The sequence below is a fragment of the Cherax quadricarinatus genome, chromosome 78, assembly GCF_038502225.1.
Source record: "Cherax quadricarinatus isolate ZL_2023a chromosome 78, ASM3850222v1, whole genome shotgun sequence".
Lineage (NCBI taxonomy): Eukaryota > Metazoa > Arthropoda > Malacostraca > Decapoda > Parastacidae > Cherax > Cherax quadricarinatus.
Window position 1 is genome coordinate 9,771,605 of NC_091369.1, and position 12,770 is coordinate 9,784,374.

The 12,770-nt window shown below is 37.8% G+C and overlaps 1 protein-coding gene across 9 annotated transcripts in view; it reads right to left on the reverse strand.

Moving 5' to 3' along the window:
• Positions 1 to 12,770, reverse strand: part of LOC128701616 (phosphatidylinositol 4-phosphate 5-kinase type-1 alpha) — a 573,763-nt gene that overhangs the window by 28,885 nt on the left and 532,108 nt on the right. Inside the window, exon 23 of one of the 9 annotated variants that reach the window (XM_070101700.1) lies at positions 8,101 to 8,185. The exons of 5 other annotated variants lie outside the window; for them this stretch is intronic. In XM_070101700.1, coding sequence (XP_069957801.1) covers positions 8,102 to 8,185 — 84 coding nt within the window. In that variant the 3' untranslated portion in view covers position 8,101. Of the gene's footprint in view, positions 1 to 7,116; positions 8,186 to 12,770 lie in introns of those variants that run through there. 3 more of the 9 variants (XM_070101706.1, XM_070101714.1, XR_011394184.1) reach the window with 3 other exon arrangements.

Consider the following 12,770-nt stretch of genomic DNA (forward strand, 5'->3'; position numbering starts at 1 on the left):
TACCTTTCCTAAAGCCTCCTTGTTCATCTGCTATCCTATTCTCCGTCTTACTCTTAATTCTTTCAATTATAACTCTACCATACACTTTACCAGGTACACTCAACAGACTTATCCCCCTATAATTTTTGCACTCTCTTTTATCCCCTTTGCCTTTATACAAAGGAACTATGCATGCTCTCTGCCAATCCCTAGGTACCTTACCCTCTTCCATACATTTATTAAATAATTGCACCAACCACTCCAAAACTATATCCCCACCTGCTTTTAACATTTCTATCTTTATCCCATCAATCCCGGCTGCCTTACCCCCTTTCATTTTACCTACTGCCTCACGAACTTCCCCCACACTCACAACTGGCTCTTCCTCACTCCTACAAGATGTTATTCCTCCTTGCCCTATACACGAAATCACAGCTTCCCTATCTTCATCAACATTTAACAATTCCTCAAAATATTCCTTCCATCTTCCCAATACCTCTAACTCTCCATTTAATAACTCTCCTCTCCTATTTTTAACTGACAAATCCATTTGTTCTCTAGGCTTTCTTAACTTGTTAATCTCACTCCAAAACTTTTTCTTATTTTCAACAAAATTTGTTGATAACATCTCACCCACTCTCTCATTTGCTCTCTTTTTACATTGCTTCACCACTCTCTTAACTTCTCTCTTTTTCTCCATATACTCTTCCCTCCTTGCATCACTTCTACTTTGTAAAAACTTCTCATATGCTAACTTTTTCTCCCTTACTACTCTCTTTACATCATCATTCCACCAATCGCTCCTCTTCCCTCCTGCACCCACTTTCCTGTAACCACAAACTTCTGCTGAACACTCTAACACTACATTTTTAAACCTACCCCATACCTCTTCGACCCCATTGCCTATGCTCTCATTAGCCCATCTATCCTCCAATAGCTGTTTATATCTTACCCTAACTGCCTCCTCTTTTAGTTTATAAACCTTCACCTCTCTCTTCCCTGATGCTTCTATTCTCCTTGTATCCCATCTACCTTTTACTCTCAGTATAGCTACAACTAGAAAGTGATCTGATATATCTGTGGCCCCTCTATAAACATGTACATCCTGAAGTCTACTCAACAGTCTTTTATCTACCAATACATAATCCAACAAACTACTGTCATTTCGCCCTACATCATATCGTGTATACTTATTTATCCTCTTTTTCTTAAAATATGTATTACCTATAACTAAACCCCTTTCTATACAAAGTTCAATCAAAGGGCTCCCATTATCATTTACACCTGGCACCCCAAACTTACCTACCACACCCTCTCTAAAAGTTTCTCCTACTTTAGCATTCAAGTCCCCTACCACAATTACTCTCTCACTTGGTTCAAAGGCTCCTATACATTCACTTAACATCTCCCAAAATCTCTCTCTCTCCTCTGCATTCCTCTCTTCTCCAGGTGCATACACGCTTATTATGACCCACTTCTCGCATCCAACCTTTACTTTAATCCACATAATTCTTGAATTTACACATTCATATTCTCTTTTCTCCTTCCATAACTGATCATTTAACATTACTGCTACCCCTTCCTTTGCTCTAACTCTCTCAGATACTCCAGATTTAATCCCATTTATTTCCCCCCACTGAAACTCTCCTACCCCCTTCAGCTTTGTTTCGCTTAGGGCCAGGACATCCAACTTCTTTTCATTCATAACATCAGCAATCATCTGTTTCTTGTCATCCGCACTACATCCACGCACATTTAAGCAACCCAGTTTTATAAAGTTTTTCTTCTTCTCTTTTTTAGTAATTGTATACAGGAGAAGGGGTTACTAGCCCATTGCTCCCGGCATTTTAGTCGCCTCATACGACACGCATGGCTTACGGAGGAAAGATTCTTTTCCACTTCCCCATGGACAATAGAAGAAATAAAAAAGAACAAGAGCTATTTAGAAAAAAGAGAAAAACCTAGATGTATGTATATATATATATGCATGTGCGTGTCTGTGAAGTGTGACCAAAGTGTAAGTAGGAGTAGCAAGATATCCCTGTTATCTTAGCGTGTTTATGAGACAGAAAAAGAAACCAGCAATCCTACCATCATGCAAAACAGTTACAGGTTTTTGTTTCACAGTCATCTGGCAGGACGGTAGTACTTCCCTGGGTGGTTGCTGTCTACCAACCTACTACACAAAATATATATATATATATATATACGTAAAATGAAAGGGGGTAAAGCAGCTGGAACTGATGGGATCATGACAGAAATGTTAAAAGCAGGGGGGGATATAGTGTTGGAGTGGTTGGTACTTTTGTTTAATAAATGTATGAAAGAGGGGAAGGTACCTAGGGATTGGCAGAGAGCATGTATAGTCCCTTTATATAAAGGGAAAGGGGACAAAAGAGACTGTAAAAATTATAGAGGAATAAGCTTACTGAGTATACCAGGAAAAGTGTACGGTAGGGTTATAATTGAAAGAATTAGAGGTAAGACAGAATGTAGGATTGCGGATGAGCAAGGAGGTTTTAGAGTGGGTAGGGGATGTGTAGATCAGGTGTTTACATTGAAGCATATATGTGAACAGTATTTAGATAAAGATAGGGAAGTTTTTATTGCATTTATGGATTTAGAAAAGGCATATGATAGAGTGGATAGAGGAGCAATGTGGCAGATGTTGCAAGTATATGGAATAGGTGGTAAGTTATTAAATGCTGTAAAGAGTTTTTATGAGGATAGTGAGGCTCAGGTTAGGGTGTGTAGAAGAGAGGGAGACTACTTCCCGGTAAAAGTAGGTCTTAGACAGGGATGTGTAATGTCACCATGGTTGTTTAATATATTTATAGATGGGGTTGTAAAGGAAGTAAATGCTAGGGTGTTTGGGAGAGGGGTGGGATTAAATTATGGGGAATCAAATTCAAAATGGGAATTGACACAGTTACTTTTTGCTGATGATACTGTGCTTATGGGAGATTCTAAAGAAAAATTGCAAAGGTTAGTGGATGAGTTTGGGAATGTGTGTAAAGGTAGAAAGTTGAAAGTGAACATAGAAAAGAGTAAGGTGATGAGGGTGTCAAATGATTTAGATAAAGAAAAATTGGATATCAAATTGGGGAGGAGGAGTATGGAAGAAGTGAATGTTTTCAGATACTTGGGAGTTGATGTGTCGGCGGATGGATTTATGAAGGATGAGGTTAATCATAGAATTGATGAGGGAAAAAAGGTGAGTGGTGCGTTGAGGTATATGTGGAGTCAAAAAACGTTATCTATGGAGGCAAAGAAGGGAATGTATGAAAGTATAGTAGTACCAACACTCTTATATGGGTGTGAAGCTTGGGTGGTAAATGCAGCAGCGAGGAGACGGTTGGAGGCAGCGGAGATGTCCTGTTTAAGGGCAATGTGTGGTGTAAATATTATGCAGAAAATTCGGAGTGTGGAAATTAGGAGAAGGTGTGGAGTTAATAAAAGTATTAGTCAGAGGGCAGAAGAGGGGTTGTTGAGGTGTTTTGGTCATTTAGAGAGAATGGATCACAGTAGAATGACATGGAAAGCATATAAATCTATAGGGGAAGGAAGGCGGGGTAGGGGTCGTCCTCGAAAGGGTTGGAGAGAGGGGGTAAAGGAGGTTTTGTGGGTAAGGGGCTTGGACTTCCAGCAAGCGTGCGTGAGCGTGTTAGATAGGAGTGAATGGAGACGAATGGTACTTGGGACCTGACGATCTGTTGGAGTGTGAGCAGGGTAATATTTAGTGAAGGGATTCAGGGAAACCGGTTATTTTCATATAGTCGGACTTGAGTCCTGGAAATGGGAAGTACAATGCCTGCACTTTAAAGGAGGGGTTTGGGATATTGGCAGTTTGGAGGGATATGTTGTGTATCTTTATATGTTTATGCTTCTAGACTGTTGTATTCTGAGCACCTCTGCAAAAACAGTGATAATGTGCGAGTGTGGTGAAAGTGTTGAATGATGATGAAAGTATTTTCTTTTTGGGGATTTTCTTTCTTTTTTGGGTCACCCTGCCTCGGTGGGAGACGGCCGACTTGTTGAAAAAAAAAAAAAAAAAAAAAAAAAAAAAAATATATATATATATATATATATATATATATATATACATATATATATATATATATATATATATATATATACATATATATATATATATATATATATATATATATATATATATACATATATATATACATATATATATATATACATATATATATATATACATATATACATATATACATAATATATATTATATATATATATATATATATATATATAGATATATATATATATATATATATATATATATATATATATATATATATATATATACAGTGGACCCCCGCATACCGTTGGCATCACATAACGTTAAATCCGCATACCGATACATTTTATCGCTAAGATTTTGACTCGCATACCGCTAAAAAACTCGCTCAACGCTATTCGTCCGAGACGCGTCTAATGTGCGGCCTGAGCCAGCCTCACATGTTCTGCCGGTGGCATTGTTTACCAGCCAGCCTCAGCGGTAACATCCAAGCATACAATCGGAACATTTCGTATTATTACAGTGTTTTTGGTGATTTTATCTGCAAAATAAGTGACCATGGGCCCCAAGAAAGCTTCTAGTGCCAACCCTACAGGAATAAGGGTGAGAATTACTATAGAGATGAAGAAAGAGATCATTGCTAAGTATGAAAGTGGAGTGCGTGTCTCCGAGCTGGCCAGGTTGTATAGTAAACCCCAATCAACCATCGCTACTATTGTGTCCAACAAAACGGCAATCAAGGAAGCTGTTCTTGCCAAAGGTTCAACCGTGTTTTCGAAACAGAGATCGCAAGTGATGGAAGATGTTGAGAGACTCTTATTGGTATGGATAAATGAAAAACAGATAGCAGGAGATAGCATCTCTCAAGTGATCATAAGTGAAAAGGCTAGGAAGTTGCATGAGGATTTAATTAAAAAAATGCCTGCAACTAGTGATGATGTGAGTGAATTTAAGGCCAGCAAATTTTGGTTTGAGAGATTTAAGAAGCGTAGTGGCATACATAGTGTGATAAGGCATGGTGAGGCTGCCAGTTCGGACCACAAAGCAGCTGAAAAATATGTGCAGGAATTCAAGGAGTACATAGACAGTGAAGGACTGAAACCTGAACAAGTGTTTAATTGTGATGAAACAGGCCTGTTTTGGAAGAAAATGCCAAGCAGGACCTACATTACTCAGGAGGAAAAGGCACTCCCAGGACACAAGCCTGTGAAAGACAGGCTAACTCTCATGTTTTGTTGTAATGCTAGTGGGGATTGCAAAGTGAAGCCTTTACTCATGTATCACTCTGAAAATCCCAGTGTGTTCAAGAAAAACAGTGTCTCATCACTCATCAATACTCTTCAATAAAGGTAAGTGTCATTTTAACATTTATTTATGCAGTTATTGTGCATGTCTCATTGTTTTCTTTGTAGGGAAATGTATATTTCAAGAACGGATTAATTGGATTTCCATTATTTCTTATGGGGAAAATTAATTCGGCTAACGATGAGCTCTCTGGAACGGATTAATATTGTTAGGCGAGGGTCCACTGTATAGTAGTACCAACACTCTTATATGGGTGTGAAGCTTGGGTTGTAAATGCTGCAGCGAGGAGGCGGTTGGAGGCAGTGGAAATGTTCTGTCTAAGGGCAATGTGTGGTGTAAATATTATGCAGAAAATTCAGAGGTGTAGAGTTAATAAAAGTATTAGTCAGAGGGCAGAAGAGGGGTTGTTGAAGTGGTTTGGTCATTTAGAGAGAATGGATCAAAGTAGAATGACATGGAGAGCGTATAAATCCATGGGGGAAGGAAGGCGGGGTAGGGGTCATCCTCGAAAAGGTTGGAGGGAGGGGGTAAAGGAGGTTTTGTGGGCGAGGGGCTTGGACTTCCAGCAAGCATGCGTGAGTGTTAGATGGGAGTGAATGGAGACGAATGGTATTTGGGACCTGACGAGCTGTTGGAGTGTGAGCACGGTAGTATTTAATGAAGGGATTCAGGGAAACTGGTTATTTTTATATAGCCGGACTTGAGGCCTGGAAATGGGAAGTACAATGCCTGCACTTTAAAGGAGGAGTTTGGGATATTGGCAGTTTGGAGGGATATGTTGTGTATCTTTATACATATATGCTTCTAAACTGTTGTATTCTGAGCACCTCTGCAAAAAACAGTGATTATGTGTGAGTGAGGTGAAAGTGTTGAATGGTGATGAAAGTATTTTTTTTTGGGGGGGGGGGGGAGATTTTCATTCTTTCTGGGCCACCCTGCCTCGGTGGGAGACAGCCGACTTGTAAAAAAAAAAAAGTTTACAAAAATTTAATAATAAACAAACACAATGAAATATTTTGTTTGTTAGGTTCAGAATGATTTTTGCAAAATTATTGCATACACAAATTTCTGCTTGCCTTATTTGGCAAGAAGTGCATTGCTATTTACACCAAAATCACAAGTTTTACCTATTTGTCACGACATATATATACACATAAAATTTTTCATATTCTTATTAGCCATTGCAATATATAGTTTATCACACAGATCTACAGCCATGTTAAGATACAGATCAATTAACAGATTTTGGTGTGCTCAAGTTAAACAGTATATGACATAACTGATGTTGGAGTGAAGTGGGACAGTGCACTAACTCTTTTGACATTTCTGCCTAAGGTAGATATTGTCAGTTGGGTTTGAGTCTCATTCCTGGCCATGAGGTACATGTAATGTTCATAATACATAAGAGCCCTTAATTTATGAATATATGAATTAAGATGATCTGCACTTACAACCAAGTGACCAAAAGACACAATACAGGGTAAATACATGTTTTATGAATGCCGACCTGTAGTTATGATGAACGTGACACAACCATCCTTTGTACTAAAATTTTGTATAGGATAATAAGTTCACGTTTACAAACAACTCACGAGTTAACACGGGAAACACAACTGATTCATAAGTTAAGGACACCTTGTAAATATATTTACGTGCAGAATGCCATACTATGGCTTGTTAGGTAAATGGACACAGATGCAAGTAATATGACATCTTATTGTAGAAACATTTTGCTCTCCAGGAGCTTTGTCAAGCCATTACAGCTTGACAAAGCTCCTGGAGAGCAAAACGTTGCCACAATAAAATGTCACATCAGCTGCATCTGTGTCCATTTACCTAACATTTTGTTGGTAACTCTACCACCATACTATGGCTTATAGGTAGAGTATAATCATTATCCATGCCTTAAACTCACTGCAAAGACAAAAAGACTAATAACAATTGCATAATATAACATACAGTATTTCATATCAACAATGCACAGACTAGCTGCACATTACAAAGCTTATTAGGCAAGCACACACAGTTGGGAAGGTAGGCCAGGTGGTTGAACATGCATGTACACACATGGTTGGGGAGGCGGAGCAGCTGGACAAACACGTATGCGTACACACAGCAAGTGGTGACCAGGGTGAAGTGCAAGACGAATCACCAGAGATTTGAGCTCAAGATTCTTGGATGATTGTAAAATGTATTCCTTTAAGATTTAATTAAGGCTACTCACAGAAAATAATGTCTGTATTTCATCATACTTCTACAAGTTGATCCTTAATTATAATACTATAATTTGCAAAAATATATATTTTGGCATCTCTTTAAATACACAAAACAATTATGAACTACATTTTTGCTGTAATCACATCAACTATATATAATTTTAAATTTGAAATACTGTATATATTTATGGCAGCAAATATAGTTGTAGTAATTAATAAAAAAATAATTTAAAATTACCAATATGGTAAATACAAAATGAGCAAAAGTAAAGGCTGAATATATTAAGCTTATATAATAGAGCCCAAATATTCATAATCAACTACATTTTAGGATAAGCAAACCAAGAGGCTAAACCATGAGGAAGTTGTGATATGAAACTGCACCTCGACCCCTTTCTATCCTCTATTGAAAAGAATGCAAGAGCCTGTAATGAGATGAAATACAGCACATTTGAAGTTAACACTATGCGTGTCTCCTCATCTATTGATTATATCATCTGAGACAGTAAGTGAGCTATTCCACAACATTTTCTGACTCCCATAAGACAATTGTACCTCACACATACTCCAGTGACTCGTCATGCACTTCCATAGTCAGGGTGAAGTGGGTATACGAGCTCTGGCGCTTGTGTAGTCGCTTCTGTAAAATAACAAGTACCAGTGATATATATGGGCAAAAAACACATGCATTAACACTAAAGCTCTTTCAGTTCCTGCGCATAGCAACATTCAAAACTGAAAATTATATACACTTGTAGCATTATTTTATTAATAAGAATAAGAATTAAAAGGAAAATCAATAATATTTCAATCAAAGAATTTAAAAAATGATTACCTATAATTTAAAGGATGAAGAAAATAAAAAAATAACCAAATATTACAAAACCACAAAAAATAAAATCTATACAGTATACTGAGCAGGATTTTACAGTAGAGGAACTACATGCACTCCACCAGTTCTCAACGGTGATGAAGGCCACAACATAAAGCAAAGCTTTGAAAAGTGGTTAAAATTTCAGGGCTCAAATTCTTATACAGTGGTACCTCGAGTTTCGTACAGCTCCCAACTCAAACAATTATATAAATGTATTTTTGTAAGTGCTTTTCTAAGTGTATTTCTGGGGGTCTGAAATGAACTAATCTAATTTACATTATTCCTTACGGGAACAAATTCTTCAGTATTGGCACTCGAACAGCCTTCTGGAACGAATTAAGTTCGTAACTCAAGGTACCACTGTACAATGATTTTAGTACAATACAAACACAGCATTTCTTTAATCTTAATCTGTTGCTTGTGGAGGCCTTTCCACCCCATTTGTACCTTTTTTTTTTTTCTAAAATTTGTTTTCCTGATATGATAAAAGCCATCTATACTGCATGACAGCTTATGTTCATGGGGATGTGCCAAACCCTTAACCCTTTGAGGGTTTTGGTCGTACTAGTACGTCTTACGCGTAGGGGTTTTTGACGTACTAGTACGCATAAATTCTAGCGGCCTCAAATCTAGTGGGAGAAAGCTGGTAGGCCTTCATATGAAAGAATGGGTCTATTTGGTCAGTGTGCACAGTCTAAAAAAAATCCTGCAGCACACAGTGCATAATGAGAAAAAAAAAAACTTTGACCATTTTTTTGGAATAAATCAGCGACTTTGCAGTGTATTTTCGTATGGTATTTATTGTTGTATTCTAGTTTTCTTGGTCTCATTTTATAGAATGGAAGACATATTACAGAAATTGAGATGATTTTGACTGGTTTTACAATGAAAGGTGCCTTGAAATTGAGCTCAAAGTAGCAGAAATGTTCGATTTTTACCAAACTTCAAAAGTAAACAAATCGTGCCAAGCGTGCAATACACGTCAACTGGTGAGTCTAATATTCTTTCACAAGTGCACCAATAATATTTATACCATTTTTTACACTAATGCAGTAGTCTGCATAACAGTAAATCTTATATTTTTTGTGAGAATAAAAATTCAAAGTGGAAAGCAAAAGAATATAAGAGGGGCCTTGAGACGTGACTAATGACTAGAGGAAATGTCATTTTAGTGCCAGGAATGTCTTTCTTGTTTATTCTGGACCCTATTCGGAAATTGGCATCTTTTGAAATTTGTGTGAAATTGGCAAAATTGCTAAATTCTGACCACTGTACTGGATAGTTGAATTTCATAAATGGGTGGTTTCTTGCACCCATTCGATAGAAAAAATGGAGTTCTAGCGAAATATTCATGTTTTTTGTCGACTAGTACAGTGAAATTGACCGAAAATGGGGCTCAAAGTGGGCAAAATCGCCGATGCGTAAACATCGCCGAGACCGCTAACTTTGCGAGAGCATAATTCCGTAAGTTTTCTATCAAATTTCAAACTTTTGGTGTCTTTATGATCGGGAAAAGATTCTCTATCTTTTTTTTTTTTTTTAAATTTGGCCGACCCTGAGAACGAGTTTCGGAGAGGGCCTGTCGACCCTCAAAGGGTTAAGGGTCAAATAACACCTGAGGAATGAGAGGCAATCAAGTTCAATCCAAGGAGAGGAATGATGGATCTAATTCTCTGAATCAAGATCCCTTCACCTTGAAGGGATCAAACACTGTAGTATCAAAAATACTGTATTAGAAAATTATCATATTGTGAGGTGATGATCATGCAAGTGGATAACTCAGGATAAGGGTTGTACTTGAACCTATGGCAAGCCAGTTCAAAAACCAGCAAGCCAGTACTGTAACCACTAGATCACACAGGCTAATTTTGGGAGCGGCTTGCCATGGATTCGAGTGCTGCCTATTCCCTGAGCTGCTTACAACCGAGTGATATGGTACAATACTCATTTTTCCAGTTTTATATACTGTAGTAATTACAATAAGCATGTATGTGTCATAAAAATTTTAGATGTGGTTGAGGGTGTTGTACAGACCACAGCATGGACTGAGGCACAATGCTATTTAACAACTGTTACACTAATACAGTATCTCCGTGATGACTGACCCTTGGATATAAGGACAAACTACAGAGCAAGAATTTATATCAGACACTGTTGTGTTCAGGATTCAGCTTTATTAAGTCTACAGAAAAGTCATTAATATACACTTTCATGAGGTAGAGATTAGAAAGGAGTCTGTATCATTGATATGAAGATAGATACTACACTCAGATCACAACATAATAGAGGCACAGATATGTATGCACAGGGCTCCTGACCAGCAAAATGTGATCAGTCATGAAGGTGTCTTCACAAAATTCAACTTTAATAACAAAAACATACAATGAGAACAAGCTAACCATGTCCTAAATTAAACAAGCTGGGAAGATATCCTAAACAACACGGATCCGAACCTTTGTCTAGAAAAAATCAACTGTGGTTCTCGAGGTCTGCTCAAGGCACATTCCATTAACCCTTTCAGGGTCCATCCCGTAGATCTACGGCTTTACATTCAGGGTCCAAACTGTAGATCTACGTCATGAGCTCAGCTCACTCTGATAAACTGTGAGTGGTACATTTGGGCCTAGATATGAGAGAATACAACTATGTGGTATGTGTGCACCACATAAAACAGATCCTGCAGCACACTGTGTATAATGAGAAAAAAACTGAAATCATGATTTTTCGATTAAAACAGTGACTTTGCAGTGTTTTTTCGTATGTTTTTTATAGTTGTATTTGCGATTTCTTGGTCTCATTTGATAGAATGGAAGACATATTACAGAAATACAGATGGTTTTGATTGGTTTTAGCACTGGAAATGGCTTGAAACTGAGCTCAAAGTAGCAAAAATGTTAAATTTTTGCCGATATTCAAGAGTAAACAAACGACCTCACACGTCTAATACACGCCAGCTGGTGGGTCTAATATGCATTCACAAATATGGTGATGATATTTATACAATTATTACAGTATTGCATAACAGTAAATCTTCTATTTTTTGGTGTGAATAAAAATTCATTATGTGAATAAAAAATCAAAATGGAATTTATTTGTAAAGCCTAAAAACATAACTAATGAACAGAGGAAATGTTAGTTTAGTTCCAGGAATATCTACATTGTTTATTCTGGACCTATTTTTGAAATTGGAATATTTTGAACTTTGTGTTAAATTAAGTGGAAATTAACAATTTCCGATCACTTTAATTTGTAGTTGAAACAGTTGACTTAGGCGATTTCTTATGCTCAATCGATAGAATAGAAGTAATACTAGTGAAATAGCTAAGAATTTGGCTTGACTGGAGTAATGTAATTGGCCTAAAATGGGAGTCAAGTCGTCAAAATCACTTGATTAAGTAAATATCGCTGACACATCAAAATTCGCAAGAGCATAATTTCGTCAATTTTCCATCAAATTTCGTACTTTTTGTTTTATCACCTTCACAAAAAGATTCTCTACCATTTCATAAGAAAAAATAACAAAAGTTTTTTTTGAAAATTCTTGGACACTGGGGCACCACTTCAGATTTGGGCCTTGGACCCTGAAGGGGTTAAGAAAAAGAAAGAGAAGACGTGAACACGTGAACGAATGAACCAGAGAGAGAGAGAGAGAGAGAGAGAGAGAGAGAGAGAGAGAGAGAGAGAGAGAGAGAGAGAGAGAGAGAGAGAGAGAGAGAGAGAGAGAGAGAGACAGAGAGAGACAGAGAGAGAGAGAGAGAGAGAGAGAGAGAGAGAGAGAGAGAGAGAGAGAGAGAGAGAGAGAGAGAGAGAGAGAGAGAGAGAGAGAGAGAGAGACAGAGAGAGACAGAGAGAGACAGAGAGAGACAGAGAGAGACAGAGAGAGACAGAGACAGAGACAGAGACAGAGACAGAGACAGAGACAGAGACAGAGACAGAGACAGAGACAGAGAGAGAGCCCTTCTCATCTGTGACTGCTTGACAGAGTAGAGAACAGAGCAAGATGTCTCATCTCTCGCCTGGACCAATCATGGATAGATCTGTCATTTCAGCAGAGTCTTCAACACAGGAAGGATGTGGGTGGCCTTACTGTTATGTACAAGGCCAATATTGTCAAAGTGCCACACTTGGATCCACTTCGAGGACAGCGTGAAGCAAACTTCTATACCACAAGACGGGCAGTAAGCAGCAACTTCACTCTGGCTGTACCCTTCTCCAGAACATCACTTCATCTGAGATCATTTATCCCCAGGATGACTCAAGTATTTATTTATTTATTTATTTATTTATTTATAATTTGAGCACACTTACAGAGGTACAAAAAAATACAGATAAGAGCAGCATGCCAAAGCCA